The sequence below is a fragment of the Myotis nattereri genome (genome assembly GCF_964212035.1).
Source record: "Myotis nattereri genome assembly, chromosome: 8".
NCBI lineage: Eukaryota > Metazoa > Chordata > Mammalia > Chiroptera > Vespertilionidae > Myotis > Myotis nattereri.
In genome coordinates, this window is record NC_138083.1 from 36,998,739 (window position 1) to 37,017,933 (window position 19,195).

A 19,195-nucleotide genomic window follows, 5' to 3' on the forward strand; every position below is an offset into this window, starting at 1 on the left:
TGTCCTCTCCGAGCTTGATTCTCTCAATTATAAAATGCAGATGTTAAAAGTACCTCCCTTTCAGGACTTTTCTAAGGAGTTAATGAGGTTACAGAGGTAAAATAGCCCACACAGTTCCTGGCACTTATTGGATGATAGCTAGCATTACTGAGCGCCCACCACAGTGCCTGGCACATAGGTATGCAGACAGTGCATGATGAGAGAAGTACTTAGAAGGGCTTCTTTGAGGAGAGGAGGACCAGTGGGAAGGCAAAGGCCATATCTGAAGAGGTAGAGCTGTTTTTTTCAGACTGTAACCAAGTCAGGAGGTATTGCCTCATTTATTCAGATCAAAATGGAACGAGAATCCTCTTTAAGAGAGGGCCCCTCCTGACGGCTCTCTCGGCTGAGGCGGTGGCATCTGCCCTCCACAAGCTCCACCAAGACCTGCGGAAGACTCAGCAGGCCCGGGTATGTTTCCCTGCTCTCCTCCCCTGAAAAGATTCATGCAGCAATTTAACCTGTTTTCTTCCTGAGATCAGGTTGGGATAAGTTCCATCTTTATCACTTATGACCTGGAAACCATGAACAAAGCATTTGTTTTTCTGGGTCTTGGTTTTGCTAGTAAAGCCTCACAGGGTTGAGTGTTAGATCAGTGAGGGGCTTATGTGAGCCCTATACAAATGTGTGACATTATTTTGTATTATTTTCTTCTCAACCATGAATTATTCTTGGTGCCAAGACCTTCAAGAAAAACAACAACAAACTGAGACCACTGAGATTTGAGGTTGTCATTTATAGGAACATGCTAAGCCTACGACTGAACTAAATGTCCTGTAAATTCCATCTCATAGTGAACTTATTAGCCAATAAAAAAATAGTGCCGCCATATGCCAGCTCGTCTGAGCTGGGGACACAAAATGCAGAAAGACCTGATTGCTCCCTCAAGAAGGCTTATAACATGGCTGAGGAGCCAAACTGCATTGTAAGATAAAGCAGAACCAGTAGAATTAGCTGGATCAGTACAGATGCACATGATGGTAATAGGAGGGACATTTCATTCTGACTTGACGAAGGTCAGAAGGAAGAAATGACCTCTAGGTTAGGCTTTGAAGGAAGAGTTTAGGGAGAGGAGAGGTGACCCTGGGCTAAAACTTTAGCAACAGTTCTGTTTCAAATGACACAGATGGGACAAAAAGGGATTCTAGGCTCTAGTCAGCTGGAGCAGAGCTTGTCATCACTCAGGAAGCCAAGTGTATACGAGTTCAGAGGTAAATAACTCAGGATTATGAGAGTAGGTCCCGCTGGCAAACCCCAAAAGAGGCTGAAGGGGAGAAGAGGGCTTGGGCCCTGGACTGGGATAGGTTTGTGGGAGATGAGGAACGTGAGTTTAGCCATGCCCTTTCTTTCCCAGGATGACCTGAGGAATCAGGCACAGAAGCTGAAACAGCATCTCACTGATACAGAGGCTGAGAAGAGCCAGGTCCAAACAGAGTTGCGGGATCTGCAGAGACAACTCTCCCAGAACCAGGAAGGTGAGAAGCTCAGGGCAGGCACAGGGATTTGGAGGGAGGAGAGGAAAGGCGGGAAGCCCAGAAGGGGCAGGAACAGGCCTAGCAGCCACTCTTTACTGCTTGCCCACAACTGTGAGAAGATACCTAGAGGCATCTCCAAAGGGGTGAGACCCCATGAACTGTTTTCTGCTTCCCGTGGCCTTTGAGGGCCATCCTGGCAAAGGGATTAAGAGGAACAGATTTGGTGAAGTGAGAAGTTGCCGGCTAGGCTTTTGCTTTCTGTCTCTGCAGATTAAAAATTGGCAGCCCAAGGCCAGGACTGTGAGGACATTTTAAAATTCTTTATCTTTTGTCATTGATCCATGTTACTTATTTTTTTCATCTTCAACTATGTCCCCAGAATTATTTCACCTTTACAGCAGGATTGAGGACTGTTTGAGAGATACCAAGGAGGGGGAATATGGGGAGAACGTCTCTGTGCCACAGACATGGGCTGAAAAGGGTGGTGGCCACTTGGAAGGGAAAGGAGGGGGGAGGATCTTGAGGCTCAAGGCTCTACTGTAGAAGAGAAGAGGACAACTTGGGGAGGGGTCTGGGTCACGAAAGTACCCCAGAGGTCTCCCTGAGAGACACACTTAGATCTGGGTTAGGCGCTTTTTGCAGAAATGGTAGGGATGGGGGAAGCCAGCAGAGTAACCCTAGTCTCCGAGAACCAGAGCAAAATCATAGAGTAGGAGACTCGCAAGGATCTCCAGTGTCATCCAGCTCAACCCTGCCTGGAATCCAGAGCTGAGGATCTGAATGTGATCAGGCTGAGACATTGTTGGGATGATTATAAGGCAGTGCTGGGGCTGCGCAGCAGACACAGACATGAGTCTGGAAGCAGCCAGGAGCCTAGACAAACAGGAGCAGCTGGCAGATGGGTGATGTCTCTATGAAACTGGATATAATTCTCTCCTTGGCCTTCTTCCCCTTTGATTCTGTTTCCCATCGTCCATCTGCCTCTACCTCCCACTTTTCCTCCACCCCCAACCATGGGCCTTGCTCCACTACCTCTCCTCTTCCCAAAGAGAAATCCAAGTGGGAAGAAAAGCAGAAGTCCCTAGAGTCTGAGCTGATGGAACTGCACGAAACTGTGGCATCCTTACAGAGCCGCCTACGGCGAGCAGAACTGCAGGGAATGGAAGCCCAGGTATGGTGGTACTGGTGTGGGGCGGGGGTTGCTTCAGCAGTCGTCCCTCAGGACCCAGCTCTAGCTCTCAGACCCATCTTGGTCTACAGTCCTATCCCATCCATGTTTGTGCCCAGCTTCCTTCAGCAGTGTCTGTTTCTCTGGCTGGCCCCACTCCCTGAGCCACTATTAAGGCCCCAGTGAATCCTCCTTTTGTCCCTTGCCCTGAAGGACCAGAGTCTGGGATGACTCATTTGCACAATGTGTTCTCCTCTGGGCGTAGCAGAGCCCTGGGAGTGGTAGGTATGTTCTTTCACAGTAGTTAGTAGCGTAAGTGGAATGCAGGAGTTCTTTTGGTCCAAGTCCTTGACAATGCTGGTGCTACAAGTTGCTGGGGTCCAACCCCAGCGGGTCCAGGGGTCCCCAAAGGGGCGCCAGATGCCGGGGTCCAACCCCAGCAGGTCCAGGGGTTCCCAAAGGCATAGACGGAGTCGGCGAAGAAGGAATGACACGGAGACAGCGTTCAGTAGATCAGCAGCCTAGCCAGGATCTCCAGCCAAGTTCTGGTCTGGATCTCCAGAGAGGTTCTGCTTAGGATCTCCAGCCAGGTTCTGTGTCCATGTTCTCTTGCTAGGTTCTCCAGGTTCTCCAGCCAGGCTCTGTAGCCATGTTCCCTCGCTAGGTTCTCCAGTCAGGTTCTGTCCAGGTTCTCCAGCCAGGTTCAGTCACCAGGTTCTAGTCAGGTTCTCTTGCCAATTTCTGTAGTCAGGTTCAGTCCAGGATCTTTTGCCATGTTCTCTCGCTAGGTTCTGAGGCCAGTTTCTGTCCAGGATCTTTTGCCATGTTCTCTCCAGCGAAGTTCTTCTGTCCCTAGAGAACGTTCTGTGTAGGTTCTGTGCCTAGGTTCTGTCTCTCTCTCTGTCTCTTGCTGTCTTGTTACATCTGTATTTATACCAGTTGATTCAATCCTATCAATCTCTATTACAAAGGTTAGGGCGTTTCTTATCTCCATTCCAGGGAGTAAAGATTATGTAGCTTAAGCATGATTGTTCATAGTTAAAGTGATTAATTACCCGCCTGGCACTTAGTTAAGGGGTTTTATTCCCTCCCTAACTTCAGGGGAAAATCCCTACCTGGGGAAGCAACCTTTCTCAGAGACCTTGGTTAAAACACTAGTGCCAAGAAGGTGAGCAAACATATTAAGAATAGTATGCCATATATGCCAGGTCCCTTGAAACAGCAAGCATGGACCGGCTCCCAGCAACAAGTAAGGAAAGAAAGGACCTGGTTGGAGTGATGGTATCAAGGAAGTATGGTCTAAGGTGGCTGTGCATCTTGTTTTGCAGAATGAGCGACAGTTACTTCAGGCAGCTAAGGAGAACCTGACAGCCCAGGTGCAACATCTGCAAGCATCTGTCACAGAAGCCAGGGCTCAGGCGAGTGCTGCAGGGGTCCTGGAAGAAGACCTGCGAACTGCTCGCTCAGCCCTGAAATTGAAAAATGAGGAGGTGGAGAGTGAACGCGAGAGAGCCCAGGCTCTGCGGGAGCAGGGCGAGCTGAAGGTGGCCCAAGGAAAGGCTTTACAGGAGAACTTGGCTATCCTGGCCCAGGCCTTATCTGAAAGAGAAGGGGAGGTGGAGGCTTTGCAGGAAAAAATCCAGGAACTGGAGAAGCAGCGGGAAATGCAGAAGGCAGCTTTGGAATTGCTATCTCTGGACCTAAAGAAGAGGAACCAAGAGGTGGATCTGCAACAGGAACAGATTCAGGAGCTGGAGAGGTGCAGGTCTGTTTTAGAGCATCTGCCAATGGCCGTCCAGGAGCGAGAGCAGAAGCTGACTGTGCAGAGGGAGCAGATCAAAGAGCTCGAGAAGGATCAAGAGACGCAGAGGAACGTTGTAGAGCATCAGCTTCTAGAACTCGAGAAGAGGGACCAAGTGATCGAGTCCCAGAAAGGACAGATTCAGGATCTGAAGAAGCAGCTGGTTACTCTGGAGTGCCTGGCCCTGGAACTGGAGGAAAACCACCGCAAAGTAGAGTGCCAGCAAAAGGCAATTGAGGAGCTGGAGAGCCAGAGGGAGGTGCAGAGGGTGGCTCTGACCCACCTGACCCTGGACCTGGAGGAGAGGAGCCAGGAGCTGCAGGTGCTAAGCAGCCAGATCCACGAGCTGGAGAGCCACAGCAGCCTTCTGGCAGGAGAGCTCCAGGAGAAGGACCAGGAGGTGAAGTCCCAGCGAGAGCAGATCGAGGAGCTGCAGAGGCAGAAAGAGCGTCTGACTCAGGACCTCCAGAGGAGGGACCAGGAGATGGTGCTGCAGAAAGAGAGGATTCAGGTCCTTGAAGATCAGAGGACACTGCAGACCAAGATTCTAGAGGAGGACCTGGAACAGATCAAGCTTTCCCTGAGAGAGCGAGGCCGGGAGCTGGCCTCTCAGAGGCAGCTGATGCAGGAGCGGGCAGAGGAAGGGAAGGGCCAGAATAAAGCACAGCGAGGGAGCCTCGAGCACATGAAGCTCATCCTGCGTGACAAGGAGAAGGAGGTGGAGTGCCAGCAGGAGCGTATCCAGGAACTTCAGGAGCACAAGGGCCAGCTGGAACAGCAGCTCCAGGGCCTACACAGGAAGGTGGGAGAGACCAGCCTACTCCTGACCCAGCGAGAGCAGGAGATAGTGGTCCTGCAGCAGCACCTGCAGGAGGCCAGGGAGCAGGGGGAGCTGAAAGAGAAGTCACTTCAGGGCCAGCTAGAAGAGGCCCAGAGAGCCCTGGCCCAGAGGGACCAGGAGCTTGAGGCCCTGCAGAAGCAACAGCAGCAGGCCCAGGGGCAGGAGGAGGTGGTGAAGGAAAAGGCAGGCACACTGCAGAGAGCTCTGGAGCAGGCCCACACGACACTGAGAGAGCGCCAGGGAGAGCTTGAGGACCAGAGGGAACATGTGCGAAGACTCCAGGAAGAACTGACAGTGGAGGGACAACGGGCACAGGCCCTGGAGGAGGTGTTGGGTGACCTAAGGGCTGAATTTCAGAAGCAGGAGAAGGCTCTGCTGGCCCTCCAGCAACAGTGTGCGGAGCGGGCACAGGAGCACGAGGCGGAGGCCAAGGCCTTGCAGGACAGCTGGCTGCAGGCAGAGGCAATGCTCAAGCAACGGGACCAGGAGCTGGAGGCCCTGCGGGCAGATAGCCAGTCCTCCCAGGATCAGCAGGAGGCTGCCCGAGGCCAGGCCGAGGCTCTGCAGGAGGCCCTCAGCAAGGCTCAGGCTGCCCTGCAGGAGAAAGAGCAGCATCTCCTTGGACAGGCAGAACTGAGCCGCAGCCTTGAGGCCAGCACGGCCACCTTGCAGGCTGCCCTGGACTCCTGCCAGGCACAAGCCCGGCAGCTGGAGGAGGTCCTAAGGAAGCGGGAAGGTGAGATCCAGGACCGGGATCTCCGACACCAGGCGGCCGTGCAGGAGCTCCAGCAGGCGCTTGCACAGAGGGATGGAGAATTGAGACATCAGAGGAAACAGAGGCAGCTGCTGGAGAAGTCTCTGGCCCAGAGGCTCCAAGAGGATGTGATCCAAGAGAAGCAGAATCTGGGGCAGGAAAGAGAGGAAGAGATGAGGGGCCTTTATGAGAGCCTAAGGGAGCTACAGCTGACTCTAGCACAAAGGGAAGAGGAGATCCTGGAGCTGAGAGAGCAAAGGAAGAATCTGGAGGCCTCAGCCCACAGCCGCAAAGCCTCCCCCGTGGAGGAGCCCTCTACAGAACGTGCCTCTTTAGGACCCAGGCTGCAGCAGGAGCTGGAGCGGTTACAGGCAGTCCTGAGGCAGACGGAGGCCAGGGAGATCGAGTGGAGGGAGAAGGCCCAGGACTTGGCGCTGTCCCTGGCCCAGAGCAAGGCCAGTGTTAGCAGTCTGCAGGAAGTAGCCATGTTCCTCCAAGCCTCTGTCCTGGAGCGGGACTCGGAACAGCAGAGGCTGCAGGTGAGTCATCAATGGGTCATCAGGACCAGGGGGCAGAGCCCTGGGCGGCTGAACTCAGGCACTGCCTGCCACCCTCCACTTGTGTACCTCAAGGTGTGGGAAAGCTGAGGTCCCGAGCATCTCAACGTAAGTGGAATCCGGGTAGTTGTGCTAGGCTGGGGGGATGCGAAGAGAATAGGATACCCACAGTCCCCACCCTCATCACCCTTACAGTCTCGTGAATGCAGCACCTAATTATACTCAGTGCTTCTTTGGGGAAGTTTAGTGTGCTCTGAGTATGCTAGAGGGACACCCTACCTTTCCTGGGGGTGAGTCCCGAAGGGCTTCCTGGTAAAAGTGGTGTTAAAGGTTAGATCTGAAGGGACCAGCAAGGAATTAGCCAAGCACAGGTGGGGAGGAGCTTTCTGAGTAAGACAGAACATGGAGTATCTGTGTAGGGAGTGCAGGCTCCTGGAACCTAGAGGAGGAGATGGCAAGAAAAGTGAGGACAGCAGGGGCCCCATCATTACGGGCTTGTGAGTCATGTTAAGGATGTGGATGACCAGTGAGAAGTGGATGAAGGATTTAGGGCAGGCGAGTGACATGATCAGATATACAGTCCAGAAAGATCGCTCAGGCTGCTGTGTGGAGCAACACTAGACCTGAGGAGACCAACGAGGAGGCTGTAACCGAGGTCAGGGGAGAGATGGTGACCTGAGATACTAAGTGCAGATGGAGGCACAAGGGCAGACCTAGATGATCATAGGACGTCAGGCAGTTGATTGACTAAGAGACTGTGGAGTAAAGAAAGGACAGAAAGAAATCAGAACCCAGGTTTCTGCTCACTGAGATGCACAAAGGCAGGTTCGGGGAAGGAGTGGAATGAGTTTAATTTGGAAATGGAGTGAGGTTGTGGGACATGCAAGGGGAGATGTCCAGCAGGCAGATCTGTCAAGTGATCTGAAGGTAAAGATGAACTTGAGACTAGAGAGGCGTTGGAGGGTCAGCAGTTAGGAATAAGTGGGCTCCTCAGTGGCATGGTGAGTGAGAAGGAAGAGGACCTTAGGGTATAACATTTAACCTCAAGGTCAGGGGCCATGTCTTAGTCATCTCTGCACGCCCAGCACTGAGCACCAGGCCTCCAGAGTAGGCAGCCAGGAAAGAAGGTTGACTGTTGGACACAGAGAGGCATTGTCTCTTTTGCCGAGAGGAACCAAGCCCATTTTTCCTGGGAGACTGACTCTGCAGCCTTGTGCTGAGCCCGGAGAACCCCCTTCATCATCTCCGGGGACTTGCCTTCTGGGAGCTCACAGTGCTCTGCTCTGGTCAAAGGGCAGCATGCATAGAAGGGGTTGTTTATGAACTTTGGAGTCAAGTTCCTGGGTTTGCAGTGCAGTTCTGCAGTTTATTAGCTGTGCTTTCCCTTCTTTGGCTCTTGGCTTTCTCATGGATAAAATAGAGAATGATGGTACCAGCTCCATAGGGCCGTTTTGTGTATGAAATGAGATCATATGTACAAAGTGCATAGGAAGAAAGCGTTCAATGAGCGGAGTGACTGTCCTATTTTCAGGCCCGCTCTTAGAGGCACAGAAAAAGTAGGTGCACAGCTGGGCAGGAGGGCACTTCCTGACCCTGTTCTGGGGTTACTGAGCAGTATTTTCTCTGTTGTGGCTCGGGTCAGTCTCTCCTGCCACACCCACTCAAGAACATCTTTCAGATGCAACCCTACGTCACAGTAGTACCATTTTTTTTATTTTAGGCATTTTATATGCTGGGCACTGTTATTCTCACCTTTTTCCACAACAACCCTGAAAAGTAGGAACTGTTATTATTTTCACCTTATAGATGAGAAGTGACAGTTCAGGGGGTTGAATAACTTGCCCAAGGACATACAGCTTAGTAAGTGGCAAAACTGGAATTAGATCCAAGCAGCCTTCTTACTATGCAGCTCTTCCTCCCAGACAGCCTCCACCCACCCACACACACACACTCATCTGTCTCTCTTCTCGGCCATTATCGTCTATGAAGCAGAGTGCCTGGAATATATCAAGCACTAGGTCCCCCACTTATCTCTAGGGATTAATTCCAAAGGTTTGGTTTATGCTTCAAGGAGCATGGATTCACTTTACAAATGAGGAGATTGGGGTTTGGAGGGAGCCTCTTCCGACCAAAGTCATCTAGCCAGTAAGTGATGACACAATACCCAGCTCTGTGTGGCTCCAGCGTCCATCCTCTCTCCAACGCTGCAAGTTATCACTTCGCCGGTGGGAGATCTAAAACGAGACAGGTTTCAGGCCTAGCCCACCATGTATCTTGTTTTATCCATCTGTGAAGTGAAGGTTTTGCACTAGAATAGCTCAGAGGCTCCAGGACACACAAGGTTATACCCAGATGAGAAAATTGAACTGAGGATAGAGGTGGAGTGAGTCTGGATCTGAGGCTGTGATGACATTTGTTCCACACCCTGACACCCCAGGATGAGTTGGAGCTCACCAGACAGGCCCTGGAGAAGGAGCGCCTCCACAGCCCCGGCCCGACCAGCAGGACAGAACAGGGGCCCAGAGGAGAGGCAGGTGGACAGCTGGGGCAGGTGAGCTGTGGGTCTGGGGGAACAGATGGCCCAAGAGAGAGCTGGTGTCCAGGGGGCTTGTCCCCTTCTCTTGGGACTTGTATCCTGAATCCCAGACCTGCCAGTTGGTCCCTTTGCCCGCTATCTGTTCACCTGTCTAAGGCACTGCCCGGGTGAGATTCACAGGTCTCTCCCACAGGTCTCAGGAGTAGAGGCAGAGCCCAGTGCTGGGACGCAGGAGAAGCAGCCATGGGAACAAAGGCTTGAACACCTGCAGCAAGCAGTGGCACAGCTGGAGGTTGACCGGAGCAGGCTACAGCACCACAATACCCAGCTGCGCACCACCTTGGAGCAGGTAACATCTATCCTCGGCTCCCTCCTCTGGGGCCCAGTGGACATGATCTCTACTTCTGGCCCTGCAGGGGCTGGTACACTTTAGTCCAAGGGCCAAGTTCGGCCTGCTTCCTATTTCTGAAAATAAAGTTTTATGGGGATACAGCCAAGCCCCTTCATTCATGTATTCTCTACAGCTTCTTGCAGGCTACAGTAATGGAGTTGAATAGTTGCAACAGAGGTCAGATGGCTCACAAGCCCCAAAAGATGTTTGTTAACCTTTGTTCCAAAAGCCTGAGAGGCCACCCTACCTTTCCTGCCCAGGAGCACTTCCTGGCACTCAGGGCTGCCCTAGCATGTGCTCCCCTCAGCAAGCAGTCTAGCTCCCCATGACTGCTGTCCCCTGCCATCACGCCTACACATGCGCTGGCCTTCTCTTGAAAAGGCGAGCTGAGCCCTGATTTCTCACTTGCCTCCTGGCAGGTGGAGCGAGAGCGGAGGAAGCTGAAGAGGGAATTCCTACGCACATCGCGATCAGGGGTCCTGGAGACCAGCGAAGCCACAGCATCATCCCCCACACCACAGGTTTACCTCTTCATTGACTGCAGCCTCTGGAGAGCCCAGCCCCAGCCACCAGAATCCTCCCTCTTCAGTGCATTTCCCAGGCTACCCTTGCAAGGGGCGACAGCCACTTCGGCCAATCCAGAGAGCCCCTCCTGACCCGGCTCTGCCCCAGGCAGCACTGCTCAGTGTGTCCCTGACCCCGGGAGGAGGCTCAGCTTCGGTGGGGTGGCGTCAGGGCTCGCAGCCCTGCATTCTGAGGAACTCAGCCCATCGGTAGACAGCCCGCACCCTCAGAGGGAGGCTGTTTCTGTGTGCCCAGCATCTCCCAGCTCTCCACCCCCTTCCTTTAATAAGAGCTTCTCAACGGCAGACACCTGGTCTTACCTCCTCTCTGCATCCTTAGCTCAGAGCCAGGACTAGCACAAAGCAGGTGCATGCTGTACTTCTGTAAACGAAAAGGTGCCTCAGTGAAGCCAGTGCCTTCCAAGCCTTTTGGAAATTCAGCGTCAGGTCTCTGTGGGCATCACCCATTAGGCTGGTTTGGGCCTCTCCTTGCCCTGGTGCCCTATAGCGTTCAGGCTGAGTTCCAACACTTCTGACCCATAGCCCTTGCCCTGGCCCCCAGGATGGTGATGAGCTGAGGAGGCCTGCAGAACCCTGGGGTGGGAAGGCCTCTTCCAACAGGAATGGCATTTGTCTTCCACAGAATGGAAGAGGACAGAAGGGCTCTTCAGAGGTCAAACACATGGTTGAACTACAGAAAGAGGTATGTTCTAGAAGGATCCATTTTCTAAGCCCCCTTTCCCTCCCTTGCACTCAGGCAACCAGCTTTAACGTGTGCTGTGTGCTTGGCCCTTTGTGCACCTCCCACAGGGAGAGGGGAAATAGTTCCTGTCTCAGCAAACTTCAGCCTGGTGGGCGATAAGAAGAGCCCAGTTCAAAAAAAAAAAAATAGAAGAGCCCAGTTCTAACTCAGCCCCCCACATGGTTAGGGTGGGGGTGGGGAAGGAAGCCTTCTCCAGGCCCCAGGCCACCAGGTTCCTAGTTAGGAAAGGAGAGGACAGGGCAAAGGACGAAGGAGCAGAAGAGCCTAGGAGGACAGACTGAAGCCAGCAGAAATGCCCTGGCCTCCCTGCCCTCACATGCACCTTTGCAGGCAGGACTATTGCCAGCACACCAGGCGAGCAGCATGGCACCAGGCCCCGCCAGGATCCATGCCTCAGAGCTCGGGTCAAGCTGCCACGCTCAGGGAAACTGTGTAAAGTGCCTTCTTGCCTCCTAGGCCTCACGCAAGGTGCCCCCTGTCTTTCAAGGCCCAGGGGTAAAAAGAACTGTGGAATTTTTACCTCTGAGCCTGTTTTAGAGATCAACAGTCTCTACTGGCAGGGCCTGACTATACAGCTAGACCTAAGCGATTACTTTGAATTCATACAAAACAATCCCGAAGACAGGACCCGGATTAGGATGAGGCAAGAGAGGCACCTTGCGAGTAGAATTTAAGGAAGCCCTCACAGTCGTCCTGGAGTGCCTCCTTAAACTTTGCACCATGGAGCCTCTCTTGCCTCACCCTAGTCCTGTGTCTGCCCTGAGCTCCCAATACTTCACCTCCTGGTAGTCTCAGTACACCCATCTGAGAAATGGGTGATTAATTGGTGATTCTCAACCCTGGCTGCACATCAGAACCACCTGGGGGGCTTTGAAAAAAATACTGGTGGCCAGGCCTTACCCTAATCTAATTAGGTCAGAATATTTTTCAAAAGCTTCCAAAAGAACACAATGGAACTTTCTGCAGTGATTAAAATATAGGGTGTCCCAAAAAATGTACACACACACTTTGAATAATTATAAAGGCAATGTTTATTAAAATACATTTCATTTTCAAAATTGAGCTATCAGCTGTTCAAGTATGTATGCCTTTTGTGGGGACACCCCGCATTCTGAATATTGATTGGGATAGTGTTCCACGTGGGTATATACATTATCACATTCATCAAGATGTACACTTCAAACCTGGGCATTTTATTACATGTAAGTTATCCCTCAGTAATGTTGAGGAATAGTTCTGTTGTTGTTCAAGCTCCCTGATTGATTCTCCTGTGCAGCCGGGGTTGACCATCCCTGGATACCGATTCCCAGGGAGGGGCCCTTCCCCCAAACACTGTAAAGCCTGATCCTGAGATCCGTAGATATGATAGAGTTGGTTCAAATGCTGGTCTGACAAGAGCCACAGGAGCAGCGTGGGAAGAGTTGGAGCAGCCTCAAGACCCTCAACTGCTCTCTCCCTCTTGGTTTTCCTGCCCACCAGGTGGCTCTGCTACGAGCCCAGCTGGCCTTGGAGCGGAAGCAGAAGCAGGACTATATCGCTCGCTCGGTCCAGACCAGCCGTGAGCTAGCAGGCCTGCACCACAGCCTCTCGCACTCTCTTCTCGCCGTGGCCCAGGCCCCTGAGGCCACTGTCCTGGAGGCTGAGACCCGCAAGCTGGATGAGTCCCTGACTCAAAGTCTGACATCCCCAGGGCCAGTGCTGCTATGCCCCAGCCCTAGCCCCAGCCCCCGTGCTTCCCAAGCCACGTCCAGGTAGCAGCCTCACTCTGGGCGGGACTCAGGTCAGCCTGGGAGCACACAGACAGGCAGATGGCTGTAGAGTGGGTCGTGGCCCCTCCACACAGCTGCACATTTGCCAAAGGAAAGGCCTAGCTGTTATCTAATCTGGGAGCCAGGTCAGCTGGCATTCCCAGGAAGAGGAAGGAAACCTGCAAGGTTTAGAGAAAGTCCCAGCTGACATGGTATTGAGACAAGTTAACCTTGCCTGCTAGCCTGCAGAGTCCCCCAGAGGGGTGCCTTGCCCTGGCCCAGGGGCATGTATTGCCTCTCTAGAATTTATTATCCCAGCCCTTCGCCCTCTCTTTCCCCTTCAACAATAAACCCTAGATTTTTGCATTTGTTCTCTGCTGCTGTCTCCATTTGTGTAGCTGGGCTACAACAGCACCAAGGGCATCTATTAAGGAAGAATTTGCCACAGATTCCTGTCAGGTGGCATGAATGTCATCTGCCTGTGTTCTTAGAGAAGGATTACAGAAGATACTAAGACAAGCCCATCCACAGGGAGCTGGAATCCAGCTGTCAAGAACAGACATACATCATGGAGTCAGACAATTGTGTGTGCTGACTGGAAGTACTGAAAAATTCCAGGGACTAAGAAGGAAGGCATGAACTGGCCCCTGAAGGATGGAGAGGTGCTGGGAGGGGTTGCTTAGCATGCTGGTGAGAAGACTGGTCTGCCCTTGGCAGAGTGTTGGGGCTGAAGTTATGGGTAGGAAGGGAGATTATGGAGGGCATTGGGATCTAGATTTGAACTCATGGGTAGTAAAGAACCATCATATGTTCTTGACTTAAAACATATTCTGGGACTTCAAAAACACTGAGTTGACTAAAGTCAGTCTCGAATTCAGAAGCTCAGCCTGGCCTCATTCCCCTTCTGCTCTGGGTGAATGTCCTTAGGGTGTCCCTTCCTGGGCATATCAACAGGGGTGGGCAAACTTTTTGACTCGAGGGCCACAATGGGTTCTTAAACTGGACTGGAGGGCCGGAACAAAAGCATGAATGGAGTGTTTGTGTGAACTAATATAAATTCAAAGTAAACATCATTACATAAAAGGGTACCGTCTTTTTTGTTTTTAGTTTTATTCATTTCAAACCAGCCCGCGGGCCGTAGTTTGCCCACAGCTGAGCTAGAACCAACTCTGGTCCCCTATAGTCCAACCACGTATCAAGCTGGTACGGAGCATGGACAGTGGCAGGACTTGTCACTTAGGACTGGCCCCCGTGAAGGCAGTCTGGACTGAGCCCAGTTCACAGCCTTAAGACTGTCATTGGAAACCTCCTCAAAACCTAAGAGAGAACAATTTTCTTTAAAGAATTCCTCTGGCATTCCAACAATAACCTGGGATTCCTCTTACCTAAGCCTGGGGATGGAGCTAAGGCCCAACTAAGAATGTGGGGTTTGAGAGCAGCCCCCACTCACCAGACCTACTTGCTCGGGGCTTAGGCCCCATTGTATCCCGTTGCACCGCACAGAGTGGAAGTGGGCTGTTCACAGCTGCTGGAGCTTTGTTCCAGACTCCTATGAATGGGACCCAGCAGCAGATACTAGGTGTACCCTAGTATAATGCGGATTTTTTTTAATAGATGGAGTTACACATGTTGATATATATGCGATTTGATATGTATGCTATTTTATTGTATTGACAACAAGCTTCAAAACTTCCTATGTCAAATTTCCTGAGTGCTGGCTATCCCGGGGTACATTTGCCTATGGTGGTCATGTTCCCCACATCTGACTCACAGCCTTGGGCAGGACCTGGTTCATCCTGGGAAGGAGGGCAGGATGGACTTCGGGGGAGGAGGATTTGGCCTGACCTTCCTGGTCTCCACCTCCTACCCTGCACCTACCTGAGGACCATGTCATGCTGGTTAATCCTGGAACCAAGGCCAGAGCCCCATAAGAATTTTGAGTTTCCAACCCCTGCACAAGTCAGGCAGCTGGACACATGGGCCAGTGTGTGGCTGGAAGGAATTTTAATCAGCTGCTGCTTCTGACTCTCAAATTCCTCCTCTGATTTTATGCCCTGAATTTCAGAGCACAAGAAGGAGGAATTTAGGGGCTGATCCTAGATTCCCACTACCTGTAGGAGAAGGTTAAAGCCAGGGGTCATGAAGGGAGAGACGGCCAAGGCCTGGGGTTGGAAGGGACTGGACAGAGCTAGACTGTGCACTGACCAACCACAGTATCAGAGCATCAGAGGGCATGGGCTCTTCTGACTTCATCAGAGGCTCAGTGGTCCTTTCGAAGCGTTTGTCGAACCAGTCAGTCTCCAGGTATGTGGAGGCCGGCAGAGCACTCACGGATCCCAGATGAACAGCTGCAGTTTCTGAAAGTGTCCTCAGGCGGTCACAGGTCATTGTGTTCTGGCCTTTTTATCGAGGTCTTTCTGACTGGACTCCAGGCCCAGGAAGGAGGCCATCAACCTCAATGCAAGCACACAGCCAGCCACCAGACCCAGCATCGCGTACTGAGCCTGCATCCCTGGCCTTGAAGATGGTACCTTAGGAAACAGTGGATTGGCCCTGACGCATGGTACTGAGGAGGGGCTGGTGTCAACAGACACCCCCAGTCCCTGTCCTCTGGCTTCCGTCTCCCCCAACCCTTCACCCCACAGCTCCTCCTAACACCTTACCTCTTGCCTCCTCAAGGCCAGGGGCTAGAGGCTGAAAGTGCAGGAGAGGTGACACTGTGTCCTTTGGCCTCCCAGAGGAGACGGATGCCCAGTGAGGTCTTTTACATCAGCCCAGTTATATCGGCGACCTCATCACAGAGACCACACTGTGATCGCTAGGTAGGCTATTGGCAAGGCCCCCTCCACTTTGGCATTCAGCCCAGAGTCAGCTGGCACGGGAGGCTTGGAAGCCAAGTGTTCAGGGGACAGCAGGGTGAGGAGGGAGCACCTATGTGAAAAGTGTGGTAGATGAGCAAGAGCCAGAAAGGCGAAAGGAAGGCCACTTGGAACCTCCTGGGTCAGAGAGAATTTACCATAGTGGCATCATCGACCCTTAAAACCTCTCAGAGGTTGAATTTCTTTTGTTTCTGAAAATTGTTACCAAGATAAACATGAAAATTATTTTTCCAAAAATATCATACTCCAGATGGGTTTTTAAAAGATATATTTTTATTGATTTGGGAGAGGGTGAGAGAGAGAAACATCAATGATGAGAGAGAATCATTGATCAGCTGCTTCCTGCACGCCCCCTATTGGGGATCAAGTCTGTATCCACTGAGCAAAACCAGCTAGGGCAGCCCAGAAGGTTTTTAATGCGGAACAGCATTCTCCTGCTCTCCTTCTCTCCTTATGTTCAGGCCTCTCTTCACTGGCCTCCCCTTCTAACTGTTCTTCTAGCATTTGCTTCCATATCTTTAAATAATATGCTTATACCGCTATATCATGATGCTATATATACACAACCTGCTATATACGATCATATCACTCTGCTTAGTAGCAGCCACTTGGTCACTTTGTAACTTTACATAATGGACCCTAATCTGAATTTCATCTTGTCACTTCAAGACAAGGTTTCTTGAAGCCCTTTCTATAAGATGAGAATATTGTGCCTATACACTTTTGTCAGTTTTCTCTTTACACTTCACAATATTGGTATTTTTGGTGGTTTTATTTTTATTTTATTGTTATTAAATAATCTATCTTCTTTGGGAACCATGTTTTCCAATATTGGTATTTTGAACATTCACATTCTGTTATGGAAGCATTCTGTTGCATGATTAAGTTTCACATGCTTTGTTTATAGCAGCACTATCCAAAAGAAATATGTAAGCCACATCCATAATTTTCTAGTATCCAAAGTTATAAAAAAAGAAACAAGAAACAGAAAATTCATTTTAATAACATATTTAACCCAGTGTGCCTAAATATTATCATTTCAACATGTACTTTATAAAAAGTATTATTGAGATATTTTGCATTCTTCCTTTTTAAAACTAAGCCTTCTAAATCCAAATTATATTTTACTCACAGTATGTCTAAATTTGGACACTCAGTTTTCATCAGAAATACATTAATAGATCTTTTAAATTTTACAATCTAAAAAAGATTTACATATCCAGGTTGTCACGAGTATACTTAAAAGTTTCTAATGACTACTTGTGTTCATTTTATTTATTTTTAATATATTTTTATTGATTACAGAGAGGAATGGAGAGAAAGAGAGGGAGATAGAAACATCAAAGATGAGAGAGAATTATTGATCGTCTGTCTCCTGCACATCCCACACTGGGGATCGAGCCTGCAACCTGGACATATGCCCTGACCGGGAATCGAACCGTGACTTCCTGGTTCATAGCGACGCTCACCCACTGAGCCTCGCTGGCTGAGCCCACCACCATACTTTCTGTTCCTATGAATCTGACTGCCCTAAAGACAGATCATGCAGGATTTGTCTCTTTGTGCCTGTTTGTTGTTGGTTTTCACTTAGCATAATGTCCCTCAAGGTTCATCCATAGTGCAGCATGTGACAGGATTTCCTTCCTTATTACGTCTTTAAATTTTATTAAATATTAAATACATATGAAAAAAGATAGCATGAAAATAAACATCCACATACCCACCTTAATGAATAGAATTTGTTAATATCACTGAAAACCCTGGGTGCTCCTTCCCTGCCAGATGTTAACACTATTGGGAATTTTGCGTTTATTATTCCCTTGACATTTTCTTTTTTCTACAGCTAAGCCAGTATATATCTAAACAATGTATTATTTAACTTTGTATGCTTTTAACATTATAGTTGTAATCATTACATGCATTTGTGTGCAACTGCTTTTTTATTGAAGTGAAATTCACATAACATACAATGAGCCATTTAAGTGTACAATTTGGTGTCCTCATGTGTTGTGTGGCTACCAGGTCTCTCTACACTCAAGATTTTTCAAAAGCATCCTGTACTCATCAAATAATCACTCACCATTCTCTCCTGCCCCAACCTCTGATAACCACTAATCTACTACGTCTATACATTTGCCTTTTCTGGATAGATCATATAAAAAGAATCATGTAATATCTGATTTTTTGTGCCTCACTTCTTTCACTAAGTATAATGTTTTTGCAGTTCTTTCAAGTTGTAGCATGTATTAAAACTCTGCTCCTTTTAATGGCTGAATAATATCCCATTGTATAGACAACCCATAATTTGTTTACCCATTCATCCATTGATAGACATTTGTGTAGTTCTACCTTTTGGCTATTGTGAATAATGCTGCTATAAACATTTGTGTACAGGTTTTTGTGTAGACATATGCTTTCATTTCTCTTGGGTATCTACCTAAAAGTGGAATTGCTGGCTCATATGCGAGTTGCCAAACTGTTTTCCACAGCAATAGGTAATGATCTGCTGCCCATGGAACTCGCTGGCCTTATCACATACTCACCCAGTTCATGGAACTGCAGGAGAGCTATGAAGTCTTAGTTTTGACTCTAGTCCTAGCAAAATAATGAATTAAAGATATCTAAAAACTCTCCTATTACACATAGACACAAAGAACAGACTGACAGCTGTCAGAGGTAAGGGCATTGGAGGATTGGGTGAAAAAGGTGAAAGGATTAAGAAAAAACATACACAAAAACAGACACAGACAACAGTATGGTGAGAGCCAGAGGGAAAAGGGCTGAATGGAGGGGGAAGAGAGCAAAGAATGGATAAATGGTGGCAGAAAAAGACTTTGGGTGGTGAGTGCAAGATACAGTATGCAGCCGAAACCGGTTTGGCTCAGCGGATAGAGCATCGGCCTGCGGACTGAAAGGTCCCAGGTTCGATTCTGGTCAAGGGCATGTACCTGGGTTGTGGGCACATCCCCAGTAGGAGATGTGCAGGAGGCGGCTGATCGATGTTTCTCTCTCATCGATGTTTCTAACTCTCTATCTCTCTCCCTTCCTCTCTGTAAAAAATCAATAAAATATATTAAAAAAAAAAAAAAAAAAAAAGAGCTGAGCCTGCAGTGAAAAGCTGAGCTAGAACACATTCACCCTCCGACACAGGATGAAACACGGAGGCTCATCTCTTCCATCTCATGGGAAAAGAGCTTCCCCAAGAACTCCGTCGGAGCTTGCACTCTGCGTGAGGTTGGGTCTAAATTCAAACAATCCGCATGATCCAGGGCTCAGGCACAGAAAGTCCCCTGAGATCCCGGAGTCGAGTCTGGCCATTCCACTCCTGACACTGTCCTCGAAGGTAAGAAAATCAGACCAGGATTTTATTCGGTACCCAACTGATGTCCACACAATTTCCTCATGCCCTTTACCCCTGAAAGTCCTTGTAGCCCTACTGTTGCTGCTACAGTCCCAAGATTCCCCTGCTTTCAGGAACGAAGGGCTAAGACTTGTGTGGATTCTGAAGGTGTCAGCTGTTGATGGTGAGCTTGCCCACCACACACTCTGGCTGACTTCCGTTTCTGCTTCTGTGCTAGGCATAGTCTGATTAACTTTATCCTGTTTTCCTTGCTTCTCTGATCCAAATCCAAAGTGGGCATCCTGGTGAATGACAGATGAATATATGTGTTAGCAGACTG

General features: G+C 49.9%; 1 protein-coding gene across 1 annotated transcript in view; it reads left to right on the forward strand.

Annotated features, from left to right (window-relative positions):
* CEP250 (centrosomal protein 250) overlaps positions 1-13,006 on the forward strand; it is a 47,463-nt gene extending 34,457 nt beyond the window's left edge. Inside the window, exons 25-33 of the mRNA XM_081096493.1 lie at positions 329-450; positions 1,394-1,514; positions 2,564-2,685; positions 4,011-6,617; positions 9,073-9,186; positions 9,365-9,520; positions 9,982-10,083; positions 10,769-10,828; positions 12,368-13,006. Of these exons, the coding sequence (XP_080952619.1) occupies positions 329-450; positions 1,394-1,514; positions 2,564-2,685; positions 4,011-6,617; positions 9,073-9,186; positions 9,365-9,520; positions 9,982-10,083; positions 10,769-10,828; positions 12,368-12,643 (3,680 nt within the window). The 3' untranslated portion in view covers positions 12,644-13,006. The remainder of the gene's footprint in view (positions 1-328; positions 451-1,393; positions 1,515-2,563; positions 2,686-4,010; positions 6,618-9,072; positions 9,187-9,364; positions 9,521-9,981; positions 10,084-10,768; positions 10,829-12,367) is intronic.
* The last annotated feature ends 6,189 nt before the right edge of the window (positions 13,007-19,195 follow it).